General features: G+C 45.4%; 1 protein-coding gene across 2 annotated transcripts in view; it reads right to left on the minus strand.

The window, feature by feature from the left end:
• The window catches only part of RHBDL3 (rhomboid like 3), a 55,845-nt gene that overhangs the window by 13,568 nt on the left and 23,156 nt on the right, over positions 1-19,121 (minus strand). For both annotated transcript variants that reach the window (XM_041485798.1, XM_041485797.1), the window contains one exon: positions 5,433-5,591. In XM_041485798.1, coding sequence (XP_041341732.1) covers positions 5,433-5,591 — 159 coding nt within the window. The remainder of the gene's footprint in view (positions 1-5,432; positions 5,592-19,121) is intronic.

The following is a 19,121-nucleotide window of genomic DNA, read 5'->3' on the forward strand; positions in this document are numbered from 1 at the left end:
AATAATGCTTGTGCTGCCCATGGAGCCCAGAAAACAGCCAGGGCACTGCAAATTCATCACCATGATGCTTCTGAAGATGTTCCTTAATGTACTAAAAAAAAACAAAACAGGGAAACATCTTCTCAGATTTAAGAGCAAAATATTGCAGGATCACTGTAAGTCATAGCTCAGATGACCAAAGCTCCACTGGCTCTTGTGAGGAGGTGGGAAACTGGACTACTGTTCAGCAGAAAGCTCTGCCTTCCTCCTTCCAGAGAGGAAGATAAATCACAGGACCTTTCACACCCCACACAGAAGCTAACATGAAAGACACATGAAAGTATTTGCCAGACCCTCTTTAGAGCAGAGGATATGGAGAGAAGGTCCAGGTTCCCTCTGCATGCTGCAGCCTTGGCATGGTTTTACACCCCGATGAGGCAGGAACAGTGTCAGGAGTGCGCCAGATGTGCAGAAAAGCCCCCACAATCCCTCAAGATGTGGATGAATGGATGTACTGAGCCCTTGTTAAAATCAGGCCTCTTGGGAAGGAGGCATCCTGCTGGTCCCCACCTGCACGCACTGCCCACGGCACCAAGGAGGAGATGATCTTCAAAGAGACAGCACAGCTGACTGCCAGGGCTCTAGCAAACACAGCAATCCTGGCCCTACTCACATGACCCCAGAGGCCTTTGGATCAAGCTAGGAGGAGATGGGCATGAGGAGAGACAGAGGATTAAGTCAGTATTGCTGCCCTCACCAACTCTTGATGAGAAATCTGTTCTGTTCCTCAGACTGACTTTGGAAGATTCAAATCTTCCCAAACAGAGTCTCGCATATGGTCACAATTTGCTGACTGGATTTTGGAATTACATAATATTGGTATTTATGAGCCAACTATTTAATCATCAGCTGCAAGAACACTAGGCCCATTGTTGGCCTGCACATTATCATGGCTCCAGGAGCCCAGGGCAGCCCACCCCACTTCTCTTCACGCAATCGATCTAGGACTTCTTTAATGAGCATGATATTAAAGCTGCAAGCAGATGGGTACAGCAAACAGGATGTGGAGAGAGAAGATAGCAGTGGGGAACAACACATTCCCTTAGTCCTTCCTGCCTACAAAATGGTATTGTGCAGAAAGAAATTTCCCTTGCAGAAGAGCCAGGCTGAGCTGACCGGTACCCAGGTCCTCTCAGCTCTGCCCTTTGGTATCACCCCACCAAAACAAACCAAGGCTTAGTGCTAGAGCTCTGCTCAAGGGCTGGGTTTGATACCTCTGTGCAAATGGAAAATTTTTTCCTACTTTGATCTGAACCTGTCTTCAACACTAAAAACGTCAACATTTAGGATGTCAAGAGTAGAACAGTGACAAACTTTGATGAAGTACAAAGCCCTGCTTTTGTTTAGCACACACAGCACTCTAAATTACTCTGGGATAATCTGGAACTTGCAAAGGAAGTTGTCCATCTCCACTGGCAGACCAATTTCTCTGTGTTCCTTGGATATCTGTAGTATTGTGGCTACCTCAGATGATCAATAGCCAATTCATGTGGTATTTCCCCCATCTCCAATTTCAGGGCTTGTATGGGGCACAGTACCCTTTTTATGGTTTTATTCAGCCTCACTCAGAAGGTTTTGAAAAACATGGGTTTCTGCCGATTACGTATTGGCATCTTTGAGACTGGTCTCGAGCTATTTTTAAACACATGCAGCTCTGTGACAGGCAATGCATTCAGCTCTCCAGCTCTGATCCTCCAAGACAGAGAACATTAAATCAGAAGTTAGCACAAGCTTTTTAAAAGCCTCTGCCAGCTCCAGTTTTATAACCCACTTTACTTACAAATGCAACCTCTCCAATCAATTTTGCTTTCAAGATTCACATTTATTTCCTTCCCTCTGCCACACTTCTACAAAATGCTAATGTGGGTAGAGACAGCTTTTCCCAAAATGCATATCTCAGCATTAAGTTCATCTCTCACAGATGTTCACATCCTCTAAGCCAACCTGGTAGCACTTTCCCAAATAGTAACAAAGGGAAAAAACCTGAATACCAAATACCAACATTCTGATCTGGTTTGATCAAGCAGTGTTTACTTGAGGGATTCAAAGAAAGAGGCAGGAGAGACAAAATAAATTATCCCTGCTCAAGTTTTTGTCTGATTCCTACTAAATGTGCCAGGCTTAGGCCTTCCAGCACTTCCAATAGAAAAGGTAAAACACTTTCAAATTTCAAGGTGACTTGAAAGAACATTGCTTGCAGGACAAGACTAACATTGTGGTTCAAATAACACATTACACAGTGCTTCAAAACTGTGTGTTGTTCACATTAAAAATAAGGTAGAATTAGCTTGTCCCTAGAAGCCAGCAAGGCCAGGGAAAGCAAAGTGGTGATTCTTGATCTGGAAAACAAAGGATGTGCATTTAATTAGTTAATATATTTTGCTAATTGCTGAGATGTTACATCAACTTCAAGTAACTACAAAGTCACAGCTAAATATTTCTGTTGGAAGCAGCAGTGTTTTGTTTTTCCCAAGTCACAAGAACTCTGTCTTAGAGCTTACTACTTACTGCAAGCTCTATTACAGTTCACAGAATATTATCAGAAGTAATCCAGGACTGCCAACAGCAACTGCTGTACAGCAAGAACCCCAGCAAATAGCATCTCAAGTATAATTAACTCCTGGCTTGTCTCTTCTCTAAAAGTTGCAAAGTTAGTTAAACACCTTGGTTCATTATCTCCTCCTGTGGCCCATGCTGTTCATAGCCAGAATTTTCTCTGTGCATCTCTTTTCACAATGCTGCAAAGCAGCCAGAGAGCAGAGATGCACAAGATGTCTCCACTTGTACAGGAAATACTTTTGTTACTCTGCACTGTCTCAGATGCAACATAAGAAATCCCATTTGAAACTTTCTGCCATGACTACAAATCACAATGCAGAAACAGAAATGGATATGATTGCAGCATTGTGTTTTACAACTACACGAGCTGAATTTCATACACACGGAGGAGAAGTAATTTCCAATGAGTTGCCTATCTGATCTTTTTGAGCCTTTTCTGTTTGCAGATCACGCCAGGAGTTTTCATCTTCCTTAAATTTATTAATTTCTCTATTTATTTCCTGAGTGCTTCCTGGGGTCTAGTCTCATATTTTAAAATTTCCAATTTCATAAATTTAAGTTGCTTTGCTGAGAGCAGGTATATGCATGGATGTATTAAGGTTATTAAGGTGAGAAGTCCTATAATTACATTTTTGATGTATCTGGAAGTTCACAAAACATTCTGAACATCAGCGGATAACATAGCTTTGCTCAATAGCAGTCCTTTAGCTGGGAATCACAGTGCCTGAGAGAGCAGGCAGAGTTCTTGGTGCTCATAATGATGCTGGAGAAAGGGAAAATCATACATAAAGAAAGCCTTGCTTGTGAAGCCTCTGGTTTAGTGAAAGGTCAGCCTTTCCATCCCCACACCCAGCACCATCATTTTTGGCAGCAGGTCAGTTCTTGCTAAGCTACTGAAACAGACAAATTAACCTGAGCGTAAAGCAGAAAGGGCTAATGATCGTCATGCACAAACATGCACTTAAACACCACCACACCGAGGATTGACAGCTAGGAGGTGAAGGAAATCCCTAATTTCACAGTGATTCTGTATAAACTGTGCTGCTTCGTTCCATCAGGAAGTTCAAAAGAAAGTTCAGAAGGCAGAGAAAAGAGAAGGAGCCCTAAAAAAAGTTTGGATGTTGGAAATCAATAGAAACTAGAGGATAAGTGAGAAGAGAGATGTCATTTGTAAGTAGTTTAATGTTTTGGCATTTGCGTTGCCTATTGATTAGAAAGTGCAAAAAATGCAGACAAGGAGAGAGGGGCTGGTGACAGGAAAATCAATGTCTTCTTTATAGGAGTCATTCAATAGTAGTGAAGGAAATTTGCTGTTTTGCAGAAACCACATCACCTGGGTGTGAGCTGGCACAGCCTCTATTCCCGAAGGAGGAGAATGTCCAAGCATTTCAGCTCCCACCTACCTCTCATTAGTGTGTGCTGCTCCTGAGCCCTGTGGAGCGAGGAGAGAGAAAAAGCCCAGTTCTATTCCTGAGCCTGTTGCCAATGTGTTGGCTGGCCCTAGGCCATCATTTCTGTAAAAGAAATTCGATGATGCCTCTTCCTGCTACCTAAGGGTTGTGCAGCCCAATTAGTGAACGCTTGCACAGTACTTTGAATATCCCCAACTGTGGAACAAGCAGCTGTTACTATAAATACTCTGCTGAGCACTGAGGACCACACTGTTTGTTATGCTGGAGCTGAGGAAAACCTCACATTGTGTAATCTGTTTAAGAGTTGCTGCTTTTATTCTACTGTGTACCTAGACAAGGGGCTTACAAGACTGCCTGGTTAGATACAGCAGGTCTGTGTCATTCCAACAAAGTAACTTCACCTTGACACTGCCCACAGCCTGATGGAGGTCATGACCTGGGTCCTTGACAGCTGGGCCATGTTATCATACTTTTCTGATTAATGTGAAAACAGGACATATACAAGACTCTTTCTAAACCAAGGACACGTGCATGAGTGACCATGACAAATGAAGGGATCAAATCCCCACATTGTCTGCAGAACACACAGAGATACAAATTACTGTACGCAGCAACAAGGACACATCCAGCTTTCCACAGAAACCTCAGACATGTCACCAACTTCCATTCCCCTTCGACTTTGTCACCCAGGCTTATATTAATATTGCACTAAATCTGGGATTCAGGTGTTCAATGACAGAGTAAGAACAAGGCAAAACCTCTGAATGGCCAATGTCCAAGATATCTTGCAAACAACATTTCTAAGCCATCCTGGGCACCTGACAACACATGTCTACAATTGTGTTGACTCAACAAACTGCCTTGACAAGAAACAGAGCAATCCCTTCACTAATTGACTCAGTAGAGATAGAGAGGCATCCAGATCATGACTCATGCACTCTGAGACACCTCACCTGGGATAAAATGAACGTGACCTAGAAACATTTTATCCTTGTTGCTGTTGATGCCTACAGCAGTGCAATATGACTCCACCTAGCATGTCAACACAACGTTATCTATATATTTTTGTCTGGAAGTGGTGAAATCTCTAGATAAAACAGGAGACATCCAGACTGACAGACCTCTGCTTGCAAACAAATGGCTCATTATAGCAGCTAGCAACTGATACTGAGAGCAAAAACTTCCAAAGTAGCAGCAGCCATTGCTTCATGATATTACTACAGTTCCCACAATTCCTTCCCATGCAAATTTGTTTCCCTGGAAAAATCAGAAGCAATTTGACTCTTGCTGAAGCAAGTCCATGCAGAATATGATGCAGCAAACACTGGTGTTAATAAAGGGAGGGGAAGAGACACTGTCCTTCAACAGCCCATGTTTTAAGCAGAGCCAAGGTCTGACAGCCCTGCCAGCCAGAGCACTCACCAGGTTGACGAAGTCCTGGTAGCAGATCCTCCCCTCAGAGTTGCTGTCTGCCAGGGCTAGCAGGACCTCCAGCTTGTGGGGGTCCAGCTCCGAGCCGTGCCTCTGGAGAAGGGAGCGGAACTTCTCAGTGCTGATGTAGCCAGTGTTGTCAGGATCAAACTGGGATAGGAGGGGAGAGTGCCACAATTAACAAGCCCAAGTTACACACAACTCTGTCCTATGCATTCATCACCCACTGCAGACCCACAGGGACACAGGGGCTGCTCTAGGCTTTGGTGACACTGCCCTGCAATCACCCAGGGACTGGAAAGCACCCTGCTGCAGAGAGGGGTGAGTCCAGGCACCATCACCCACACCACCATTCCATCTCCACCCAAGCTCCAGCTACATCAGCTCCCTTCACCTTCCCACCCTCTGCATCATTATTTCGCTTGTCTATATTTTATGTCTCTTTCTATCTGGAACATCAAGCAATCCAGAAATGTGGTTTGTGAGATAAAATGCACTGAAAAGGAGGAACTCCTCTATTTCCTAACACAATTGCACCACAGGAGTATGCCACCCCTCCTCAAGCCCCTTCCATGCTCAGTGTTTCTGACAGTCACCTTTCCAGATCATCTCTACAGATGCCTTCACTATGGTAAGTGTTTTCACTGCTGAAGAGCTATTTTAAGTTGGCAAAGAAAATCTTTGGACAGGAAGCAAAGCAGATGAACACCATGTCAAACTAAAAGTGACAAAGCAGCCACATGCCATTTTGAGAATGCAAACCAGTCATTAGAAGGAAAGTCCCAGGTGAGACCTGGAGTGAATCCCACTCTGACTAAAAACTTCGCTGTTTTCCCTGAGCCTAAGTGGCTAATCTAGAAATGCCACTGATGAAAAGAGACACCTTTACAAGGCTGTCCAAACTAATGACTGTTCCAGTGGCCTCTAGGGCACTCTGTGAGGGGCTGCCAGCTCACAGGGCACAGCCTCAGCCCTGACAAAGCCAGTGCTGGCACCACGCCGAGCACCTTTCTGATTTGCTTGGAAAACTAGTGGCTGCAAGCTGCCAGACCAGTCTGCACTAGCCCTGGTGCAGTTTGATCTCTACCAGTTCTCTGTTGCTGGGAGATTTTGCCTTTGATTTCCCAAACTTGGCTGTGAGGACCCTGGTGCTCGCTGGCATCCTTTTGTAGATAATGATATCAAGCTTGTTGGCTGGATTGAACGGCTGTCAGGGGGCAGGGTGGTCAGAAGGGAGTCTTTTCATGGAAACATTTGGGACATAATAGGCCTTGGCAGAGCCAAAAAGGTCCTATCAATCCTTACTCTTTCCTAATGGAGGATGAAAGTTGAACAGGAGCTGGGCCTTCGATCAGTCACAGTGGAGTGAAATGCCTTGGCAAGGGATGGGATAGGAAGGAGGATGTGGCAGAGGATGCAGCCTGCCAGCAGCAGGGCTGGCATGGCTCTGCAGTGAGCAGAGCAGCTATAAAACAGACCAGCCTCAGGCATGGGCTGCTTGTTTAGAAGATGTAGTGCCCATGTGTGAGGATCTGGCTCCATCTCCTTCTGGCCTGAACACCTTTGTCCCACTGCTCTGCTCTCCCCAGCTGCTTGGCTGAGGAGGAGCTGTCTAACCTGAGCAGGGGAGGTCACAGCTCCTTGCTGAAGTAGGACTATCTACCTTTGGTCAAAGCAGCAGCCCCTCTGTGAAGAAACTGCTGGAGAGTACACAAAACAAGATAAACTGAGTGACCTGCAGACAGTCAGAGCTGGGCACTCTCTCCTGTTCTCTGCCAAAGGTTGTCCTGCCCTTGTGAGGTGGCCTGAATGTACCTCCCTGACAGATGGCACCCAGAGCCAAAGGTGGATTTCATCAGCTGTTTACTGTTAAACAAAGGCTTAATATTAATCCCTGGAGAAGTTTAGCTCCCCTACTCCGGCCCACTCTGATGCTTTGAGTTAACAGATCAAACTCTAAAACCAACCCCAAAAGTCAGGGCTTCTGCACTCAGGCTCAGCTCTGAAGAGTTTTGGCTCTTGCTGTGACTCTCAGGCCAGCCTGTTTGTGGTGCCCAATCCCAGACACACATACCCAGGAAATAAAGTATTATTAGCACAATACCTGGGATGACCTTTCTCAAGGGGAATTTGTAGGAGCTGTGAGATGAGTCATTCAGTGAATGGATCTAAGACCTGCAAGCCCATAGATACTGCTCTGTTCATCCCTGTTTCTCAAAAATATTTGACTTAACCAACATCTTACTTAACTGTACCACTTTAACTGTATCTTGATATTTAAAATGTCAGAACCTAGCTTGTCTAGGATATAACCATTTGCTCCTTGAAGGTTTAATTACCTCTCTACTTTGAGGGCCAGAGTCAGCACTCAAAGTATGGGACTTTCCCCATGCTGTGTGGTCGCTGACTTTGTAGGAAGACCAAGGGCTGCAGACCCAGGGAACATGGCTATTCCTTCAAAGGGCAGATGAGATACAGAGCTGAAGCACACAGGCCTCCAGAGAACAAAAGAGCTGCTGAGATCACAAATCACTTTTCCCAGATTTTGTTCTGCTTTCAAGCCTTCCAAAAAGAAGCATTTTGTAACCAAGAACAGAAATTACACAATGGCTTCAGAGCTTCAACCCAGCCCACAAGGACACCCTAATGACTTCAGACTCACTAGTGCTGGAGCTGATACATCCTGTCACTCAGGATGTTGCTGTTACTGGCTGCTGGCTTCCAAAGGCACAGCTGAAGCTGTAGCTGTCTGGTGCTACGAGTGAATCTGCTTCTTTCTCACACTAATAGGCACCAGCATTCCTCCTTCAGCTCACTGAAGTCTTGCTGTTTGCTCCACAAAAACCAAAACAGTGGCAGAAGGTAGCTGGTGTTTTCTGTAGTGTAATTTGGCTATCGAGTCTCTTCTCCTCTTCCATGTAATTATATATAATTATTTTTTGGCATCATGTTAATGATAATAATTAGAAATAAGTGTGAAGTAAAACAATGGATCTGAACAATGTGAGAGTAAGAGATGAACAATGAACAACTGACATCTGAATGCAAATATCTCAGAGCAGGGCCAAAGCACAGGCTCCGCAACCTGGAGCAGAATGCTTTACTGTCGACCCCAGCTGTAAGGAAGTCCTCTTATTTATGTTGAAACAATTTTTAATTGTACAATTGTACAATATTTCTCTATAAAAAGCATATAAAAATTTCATTTGTCACCACTCAAAATCCATACCAATACTTCAAACTGCTTCAAATCCTGTTTCTGATATCACAGCTATCCACAAAAATCAAGGGGTTGAGCAGATCCTGCATATCCTGTGTCTCTACACATGGCAAATCGTAGAATCACAGAATGTGCTGAGTTAGAATGGACTCACCACTAGGATCGAGTCCTCCATGCTCCATCCAGCTCCTAGATCTATGCAGGACAGCCCAAGAATCCCATCATGTGCCCAGGAAGGTTGTCCAAACGTTTCTTGAACTCAGACAGGCTCGGTACTATGACCACAGCCCTGGGGAGCCTGTTCCAGCACACAGCCACCCTTGGATACTCAACCTAGACCTCTCCCTGACACAGCTCTAGCTGTTTCCTTGAGTCCTGTCGCTGGTCACAAGAGCAAAGACATCAGAACCTGCCCCTCATGAGGATGTTGAAGACCACAGTGAGGTCCCTCCTTAGTCTCCTCTTCCCCAGGCCAAACAAACCAAGTGACCTCAGCCACTCCTCACACAGCTTCCCCTCAAGACCCTGCATCATCCTCGTGGCCCCCTTTGGACACTCTCTAACAGCTTCATGTCTTTTTCATAATATGGTGCCCAAAACTACACACAGCAGTCCAGGTGATGCTGCACCAGTGCACAAACGTGTGACAGCAGACTCAAAACACTCAGCTCCATCAATTATAAAAGAGGCAACTGACCTTTGCTAGCTGCTTCATGCATTTATCCATGAGGATCTCCTTCGGGGCCAATTGTCCCACAAGCCCAGCCGAGCATCAGGGTTTCACCCGAGGACCGACAGTGCCTGGAGGCAGCAGCAGGGCCGTGCTCAGCCCGGCTCCAGCCCCACGGGGAGCAAAGCTCCCACAGCACAGGCACCACGGAGCCTTCCCTCAGCGCAGCTCCTTCTGCCTGCCCACGATCTCGGGCAGCCAAGTGATCAGGGATGAGGAAGCCGTTTGCCCCCCCCGCCCCCAGACAATAGGACACTAACGGCAATTTCATGCAAGGTTTCATCCGCATTTCAATGACAATCACCCTTAACTGCCTTGATCCTCAACGCGGCTCTTAAGCAAAAATGTAAATATGTTAATGACCGTAGCAGCCATCTGACCCAGGATCTTAATTCCCTGGCCCAAAACAATCTGGTTTTCTCCTGTTTCTTCCTTATATTAAAGGAGACACACCACAAACTAAAGGTCCCCCAGCAAAACTACACGACAGACAAAAAGTAAGGTGAGGGGGCGAAAATGTGACGAAAATAGGAAATTCAGTTGAGGAAAGAAAATGAAATCTCAAATTGTTCCTCTTCTTTAATTACAGACACATCAGCCACGGCTGAGTGAGCAAGTAGGGTGGAGGCTGGTGCTGCAGACAGACAATGAGTATCTTGGGGGAACTCAGACATTTCAGAGCGCAGCCAGCTGCTCCTCTCCCCACGGCAAACAGCCCTCAGGGGCACTGGGGCAGCTGGAGAGTCAACAGCTGAGCTGGGCACAACAACAGGATCCTTGGCTGGCTTTAGGATTGCAGGAACAGAGTTTGCTACCACCCATAGTTTCCTCATTGAAAGGCTTTGTCTCGACATCACCAAAGCCACAGTTGCCTTTTCAGTGGGCAAGGCTCCAGGCAATTCCATCTAATTTGGAAATTGGCCTTGAGCTGGACCAGGTCCTTAAAACCTGAATCATTCTAAGGTCCGGTGGTGTCTTCACTTTCGGGAGAGACTGGCTTGGCAGTGTCAGGTCTCCTGGCACTGACCCCAGCTCTGCTCCAGACTAGGAGATCCTGCAAAGAAATTGCTTCAGCTTCTCCTCCCTATTACATATAATATTATATAGAATGACAACTCCTGATTAATTTCCCCATCAGAAAGGAGCTCTCAATAGTTGGCCTGTTTCTTATTTACATGTTGGCCCTTTTCCACTGGAAAGGGAGTGTCAATTGCATGCAACATCTTTTCATCTCCAAGGATTTCAGAAACCACTCTGAGCTTTGCTGGATAGAACTCAGAAGTTAAGTGGCACAGTCTCTGCAGTCTAGGGATGCTTAATGATCCTCTTCTCTCTTCCAAAGGAGAGAAGTGCATGTGAGAAATCCTGATCCAACAGAGAGGAAGGCCAGTCAGAGGTAAATGCATATCCCTCCACCCTGAAATCCAGCTTCCCACCATTCGAGTCAGCTCATCTGAGTTGCCTGAGCACACATGGTAAAACATTAGTGCTGGCTCCAGTGACGCACACTCGCCTCCCCTGTAAATAATGAATTTACTCACCACTGCCCAGACAATATAAAGTGATTAAGGGCTGTCCAGCCGTACTTTTAGGGCATGTTAGATTGCTTTGACCTGAGGTGAACCCAAGGGCTGGAAACATCACCCAGCTCTCAAAAGCCAGATTGCTTTTAGGCACAGAGGATAGTCCCTCACCAAGCAGTGCTCCCAGACACACCTGCTCCTCAGGAAAGATGCACTGAGGGCACAGAGCTGCCCAGCTCAGCTCTCAGCTAGGCCAGGAGACGTTTCAGAGAAATGTCGCCTGTCATCTGGATCTGGGTGTCTCGCCATGTAGCACATGGCAAAGTGGAGATAGAGGGGGCTGGTATAAGATTCTCTTTTCCCTGAAGAGCAGAATAGCCTGAAAGACCAGGTTCATGAGCTAGTTGGCCAATCTATAGAGGCATTTCTGTTCTAATTTATTTCTCCTACTGTCTTAGGCATAAAGACAAGGAAAGGACCTACATTACTACCATCTGTTTTTACCTTCTGCAGAAGCACTTTATCTAAACAGACAGTGGAAGCACAGATTCAAAAGCATGAGAGAATCCAAGATTCAGAGTGTGCCACTACTCCATTCTGAGGCAGATTGGAAAGAGGGTTTGGAGCCAAATTTGATTTTTGGTATTGCCAAGATTGCTGGAGTGAGCCCACAGACTTGTGTGGTATTGTGACCTACCCATCTACAGGGCATAGGCACCACACCTGTGTTCATGTGATCCAGGATAGTGAGGGCTGTGCAGAACTCAGAGTGTGGCTGGATGATGGCTGCAATGGCAAAGGGCAATTGCCAAGCCACCAGGCCAAGCACCACAGGAACACTGTGAACAGAGATGGCTGCCTGGGGAGGTTTCAGATGCAGAAACCTATCAAACTTTCCAAAGCCAGTGACAGCTGGACACCACACTGAACTTCTTGACTCTGCAGAGGTCACACCCTGGTCCATAACCACCACAGGTCAAGCAAATCCTACACTTGGAGACCATGGTAATTTCTGACCCACAGCTTGCAGGGGAAGCCTCTCATGCTCAGCCACGTACCCAAATGCATGTTATGTCTCCATGCTCATTTTTAACACAATTCTCTTCCTTATCCATTCCCTTGCCTGTGCGTTTCTTGCTGCAAGTCCTTGCTAAGACGCTTAGAGAGGACAGAGCTGAGAGGCACTCACAGGACCCAGTGAGTGGGCTTTCAGTCCTTGGCCACCTCAACATCCCACCACTCTGAGCGATCCCTCTGCCTCTCTCCAAATCAGCCTTCTGACAGAATACTTCCAGAAACAAGCATCTAGCCTCAGCTGGGGAATTACAGACAGTGTTCAAGCCACCCAGAACTAAATTATTCAAAATACACCACTGTGCTGGCTTTGAAACCAGAGCCGCTCCCCAGAAAGAAGCCAGGGTAAATAAAAGCTCCATTACCAGCATCACTGACAGGGAAGGAGATGCAGCACTTAAAGTGAGGGAGATAATTACATGATTAACGGGACAGTATGGGTGACAGGAGATGCCCTCCATTACACCACAAGGCTTAATGCAAAGAGACATGTTTATAGACTGAACCTTCTCCAGCTCTGCTTCTTCCTGTTTTATTATTTATGGCAGTGCATTAAGACTACTGGAAAGAAGCTGAGGCACTCTAAAAAATCGCAGGTGGGGTTTTTCAGGTGAAAATATTACCTTTAATCTTGATCCAGCACTGACCATGCTGCACATTGCTACATGGGCAGTTGTCTCAGCTACAGTAACAGGCTGGGCAGGCTGTGACCCAGACAGGTGAGTCATGTATCCAACAGCACCAGCCCAAGCTCTGGTGCTGTCTCTCATTCCTAAGACTGTGGACAAGATGAAGTCAACAAGAGACCACCTAAGGATTGGTGTGACCAAACTCACATGAACAGTTTAAATATTTTCTTAAATCCTGAGGCAGGGGTTTATAACTTTGCAGAACTGCTTGTCAGCACTGGCCCCAACATTCTTAATGTACAAATGCCCAATCTCTTGCTCTCCCTTTTGAATTCCTCCAGTTTTTAGGCCTCCACAATCTCCTGAAGCAATGAGTTCTGCAGTCTAGATAAAATAAACTCCGCCTTTCATCTGGATGGTGTAAGGCATTAAATATCAAAAGCTGAAAACAGCAATACCCATAGTATCATAAGACACGTGATATTCTCATTCACCACCACATAATTATTGTTTAGGCAGTTTTAGACATATCTGACTGGAAAATCTCAAAATTCTCTATTAATATTAATTACATCTCTCAGGGCTTCTACGTCATGAGGGGACATAATATGTAAGTTACTTCATTCAGATCCAAAATGCAACACACTCTGGGTGAGATGCTGCATTGATTTGCATTACATAACTCACCAGAAGACATAAGCATGCAAAGTCAATCTCACAGCTAGGAGACAGACAGGCTCTAATCACTGCTGCTACAAAGGAAATAATAATAAAATCCAAAGCAAACCAGAAACTGACACACAACAGTGAGAAGAGCTGTTCGGGGGGGGCTGTATTTCATGCCAAGTTCCTGCAGTCAGATCCCTGCTTACCCATGGGTCAACTAATCATGCATAAGATTTCTGTAAAATTCACTGCTATGGATAATGTCTCTTGTTACAGCTGCATTGATGCTAGTACAGATGAGTCTTCTCATTCAAAACAGGTTTTTAGTCTGATATTATCTGGAAAAAGTTGCATAGGTGATATCAGTGTGAAAGAGTCAGGGGAGTTGAAATATTTCTGTTTTGTCTGTGGATAAAAGCCCAATGAATTATCTCTATCACATGATGATGATGATGATGATGCAGTTTCTGTCCCAGCAGGAACTCTGAAGAATGTTACACAGCAGCTGCTAAAGTTAGTTTTGAATCAGCAGGTCAAGGTAACTTTCATCCAAAAGGTTTTAAAAAGCCATTACAAATACTGATTTTCTGCAAGTCTGGGAACACTGGAAGAACATCAAGATCTGCTTGCTCCCTTTCTTCCAGTTTTGAATCAGCAGTACAGCCCTTCCAACCATGGCTCCAAAATTCCTGTGCACTCACAGTGACAGACACGCAATGCCCAGCAAGAATTTAATGGGATACAGCAGGTCTTGATGTCTAACACCAACCCACAGCAAAGGAACAAATGACTGATATTGAGTAACACACACTTGGAGGAGGACTGATCAGAATATCAGTCAGAATAGGCCATAGAAAACAGATCATGTCCAGCTGATATTATCTGGACAAGAACACAAACTGGGCACAGGTCATAAGCCAAGGTCGCTGGTATGACTGATTTCTGCAGGGCATCTGACATCACCAGGCAACCCTGAGTCTGAGGATTTACTGTGACACAAACTCAGGGTGTCACACATCCAACATGCTGAAATCTGGCTATTTGACAGGTCTCAAAAATAAATCTAAGCCAGAGAGCCACCATCACATGGCAATGCCACTAATGGGGTCCCATGAGAATTCACTCTTCCTCCTACAGAATTCTCATTAGTGACTTTGGAGCAAACTAAGTAAAAGTCTGTATCATGCTCACAGAGGAGTTAAAGCAGCAACTTACTAAGTGTGAGCAAGGTCTTTTAGTAAATCTGGGTACTTGCAAACAATATATATTATACTAAAAATAAACAGAAAATCATCTGGACAGGAGCCAAGAATGCCAGCCAGTGTACAGGGTGGGGAATGCCATCTTCAGCAGCAGCCATTCCCAGCAGGGGAAAAAACCCCTTGCTTGTTTTAGTGAGTGCTCTCAAGGTAACACTGCCTGCAAAAGAGGAAATGTGACCTGCAAGTTTGTAAATGAGGTGACATTACCTCTTTGGCACTTCTTACTGGTACAGTCTGACTGGCTGCACTGACAGGCTCAATTCATTACCTTATGAAAAGGAAGGTTAAGCAATGACTTGATCACTGTCCGCAGGAACAGATATTTGGCAGTACCAGAGGCTCCACCAAGACAAAGGTATAGTCACATCTAGGGGCTAGAAGTCAAACTGGACAGCCTTAGATCAGCCTAAGTTGATTATTGTTACTATTACCAAAAGAAACGTCTCACTAACTTCACCAGAAGTTTTACAATTAAATTGCAAGTTCTCCTAGGAGATGAGGTATGGTTGAGGTGAAGCAGAAGATCACTCAGAAAACCTTCTTACCTACATTAGGAGAGACTAGATAACAACAGTTCTCTTCTGACCTGACAGCAAACTAGCAGGGTTCAGAAAAGCTCAGGCTGAACAGATGAATTTAAAGCTCCAGCTAACAAGTGCCATAGCACACATGTAGCCAAAATGACCCACCTGTACTGGAATTCAAACCATTCTTCTGGTGAGAGCAAGAGCAATAGAGCAAAACTCCTGCTGAACAGACTGGGAAAGGTATTTAACTCTTACTGGTCTTACAACTGGCTTTGCTCACTCATGGGAACTAGAAGCTACCAAAGAAACTCTGATTTCCAAGCGAAACTGGAGCAGAAGTTTAAGTCAGCCTTGGGAAGAGGAGACAGAGGTATCACATGATTCCTTGAAATGTCTTGTAGGCACTGGCATTAGATTGCAACGACATAACCATCTCAAAGGTACTGCAGACAGGCTGGTTCCAAATGCAGCCTGGAGCTGGGGGCATTAATTATTCTCTACCTTCTACCATTTAAATACTTCAGAGCAAGAAATCCTGACTTGCATCTTCCCAGGGTGATCACAGGAGTCCACAGCTGCAGGAAGGAGCCAGACTGCTGGAAGTTGTGGTGGTTTGAATTGTTTCTTAGGTGAGCTATCCAAATCATTCCTGGATGACACCCAGACTGCAGGTTCCCTGCATTGAACTGCAATAGTAATTTCTGCAGTGTTTGCACTTTAGCAGTGTCTGCTATGTCAAATGTGCTTTGGTTTAAGGGTAGAAGAGATTTGTCCAAGTGCCAAAGTTGCAAAACTGCAAATCAGAAAAATCAAGCTGCATTTTGGATTCCTATATGCTCTTACTGGATACAAGGGACAGTGTTTCCAGAGTTCTCTCTGCCACAAGTTTTCAAACAGAAGGAAAATGTGTCTGACATTTTAAAGCAAATCATAAACTAAATAAACTCCACAACAGGAATGCAACTAACTTGTTGCATAGGAAGAAGTGCTGTTTGTGCCGGGTTCCCAGTCCAAGCCTTGCTGGGGCAGAGACTCCTGCCTGCAGGTGACAAGATGCAGGGCTGGCCTGGGGTAGATGTGCCCTGCCAGGTTCAATGTCCCTGTGGGGCACAAGCACAATGCACTGGGAATCTCTTTTACACACTCACCAGCCTGACAACAAACCACAGCAGGGCTTGAAATCCCACTTTGAGACAGTTATCAGGGGAAAGGGTCCTTCTCAGAGAACTGACAAGTCCTCCCAGAGCCTGGCCCTGCCAGGCTGTGTCAGGGGCTCCTTTTAGCCTCATGAGACAGCCTCCCACACAACAGAGAGCTCATCCTGTCAGTCGAGCCTGCAGACACTCACAGAGCCCCTCTCCTTGCCTGTGTCCACCTCATTTCAGTCTGCTTTACTGAGCTGATCAGACTTCCCACAGGCACAGGGAGCACACAAGCTTTCAGAGCACCTGCTTCCTCCAGGCCTATCCACTCTTCCCAAGCTCTAATGTTCCCCTTTTATTTGACCAGACTGGCTTGAATGCAGTTTAACCATTCAAAGCTGAAGCCCCCCATGGGCACCCACAGGCCAGCAGACCTCCCACTTTGTTTTCAGGCCACACTGCAGCAGAGATCTGCTCCTTCAATACCATGGGGTGATGTCTGCACACTGCTGGCACTGTGGGAGCTGCAGGGGACCAGGTGCTCAGCAAGCTGGGAAATCTTTGACAGAGGCTGTGGTCCATATTTCCTGTGTCTGCATCACAAGCACAGGGTCACGGCTGCATTGAGACCCAGAAACAACAAGGCCTGGCTAATACAATTCATAAGCTCTGTTTCCTGGGGAACGTTTAAAACACATATTGGAGAGCAGAGATGCCTTGATGAAACTGAAACAGCTTCCAAGCAGATGATTTAAAAGAAGAAAGCAGAGAAGACACAGGCAACAACCATAATTACAGAGCCAGCATAATTAAGAAAACTCATGTTACACTCCTCAGGAATGAGGAAATCCAGCAACCTCCCAAGGAGTCACCTGAGAGCTGCAACTGCTGCAAACAAAGGGGAAACAAACCAGGAGGGAGAGACAGAAAGACCAGACTGAACAGGAAGGTTAGGAAATTGTAATACTCTTCCTGTTCATGCATCATGATGCATCTCCAGGAAGTGGAGGGAAAAGAAATCTTCTCACCTGCAGGGTAACTAGAGAGACAAATCCACCCAAACAGTCCCACCAGGCTTCCACTGAGGATTAATTTGCTCATCAGCTGGGGCCAACTTCTAGAAGAGCATCCTCACAGAGCACACTGCAGACTGCTGAGCTTTGGATGGCCACAGAGAAGAGAGTGCAAAGACACAAAAGGAGGACTATGGAAGGGGCAGGAGGAGAGGGCAGCCCAGACTGGGTGAGGGAAAGGCCAGATGAATGGGGAAAGGAAAGCAGGGAAGTGAATGAGCAAGAGGTGATGAATGGTAGGGAGGGCATGGAACTTTTACACAGGGCAGAGAGCAAAGACAGAGCTTGAATGGGGAAGACTGAAAGATGCCGCCTGAATGGAGGGGGAAAGAGGGAGGAGAAATGAGGCAGGGAGAGCTGAGCAGCACAAAGTGAAACAGTGCAGACAGAACAGCTTCCCACATGGACTTGACAAGGCCTTAGAGAGACAGACAAGTAGCACAGCATGAACTTTAATCCAGGAGCAGAAAAGTTGCCTCGAGCAGACAGTGCTACCATCGTCTGTCCCTGTATAATCCCTCCACCATTGGGCACCTCCTTTGCTCCCAGCCAACAAATTCTCATGAACCAAGAGCAAATCAAACAGCAGCCACCAAAGGTCAGACTGCCCCCATGAAAGAGAGCTGCAGCAAAACTGAACCAGTGACATGGAAACGGCCGATAGGATAAAGCACCAGGATAATTACGAGCAGCAGCCCAAGAGATGCAAGTGCAACACGGCTCCAAGGGCAGGACAAGATGCAGTTCATATGCAGAATATAATGGTTATGAGCAGTGTTATTTTCAGGGCTTTTCTCCTACTTACACAGGAAGGATATATTTTTTCAAAACAAAACTTTTCCAAGCAAAGAGATTTCCTGAGATTTCAGTCATGCTAAGACTTTCCTGAGAATTCACCTTAAATTTGAATACTGGTTGTTTGAATACTGATTGTTTAGAAGTTCCTTCAGATTCTAAAAAGCCAAAGCACTGGACATTGCCATTTTCAAAATGTTTCCTTGAAAACTGTCATTTACATTCCTATTCAGAGTGCCCAGATGGTTCAGCTCAAATCAAATTAAATATTTTGCTTGAAAAGAAAAAAGCACTGTTTCCCTCTGCCTTTTGGTGAATTTCAAACAAAACTCTCTGTATTATCATTCATCCACCTCCTCCCTTTGCACAGCTGGGGAAAACAAAGCATTTTAAAAGGGCACATCTTATTACTTGAACCTCACTGGCAGAGCTGAAAGCTGGATGCCCTCCTCTCCTCTTTGGGTGGCCAATGTCTCTGTTTTCCTCCTAGGTCCATCAGTCACCACTGTGTGAACATGTGCTAAAGCTATTTTCCCAATGCAAAGCAAAGACACAGTGACTCAGCTGAAAAGAGATAGTGTAAGTACCTAAATCATAGTATTTCACTTCATATTTGTTAGGAACAATGATTTAAAAGCTAATTCAGTGTCTGGAGCACGTGTTTTGCTTGCTTATAAATAGACTCCACTAACACATAAGCTAAAATGAGAGGTCATAGAAATGCAGTAGAAGGTAGGACACTCCCTGCAAAAACAAACACAAGGGAAAGAACCCACATTTAAATGTAAGACTTGACCCTACTTTGCCTTTTCAACACATCAGGGAAGTCAAACATAAAAACTAGCTTTTAAAGGGTTGCTAGAGGACCCATGAGGGGCCCATCTGTGCCCCAACTTGAGACTCTCTTCTGCCCCTTTCTTTTTTGATGTTCCTTGCACCTAGCAAACATAACAATACCAATGTGGGTAATTTCAGGCAAAAAATGTGAGTGTCCTGGAGTCAGAGCACAAGCAGCATCTCATCTAAGAAAACACATAAG

This window comes from Pyrgilauda ruficollis, unplaced genomic scaffold (assembly GCF_017590135.1).
Source record: "Pyrgilauda ruficollis isolate IOZ18807 unplaced genomic scaffold, ASM1759013v1 scaffold72, whole genome shotgun sequence".
NCBI lineage: Eukaryota > Metazoa > Chordata > Aves > Passeriformes > Passeridae > Pyrgilauda > Pyrgilauda ruficollis.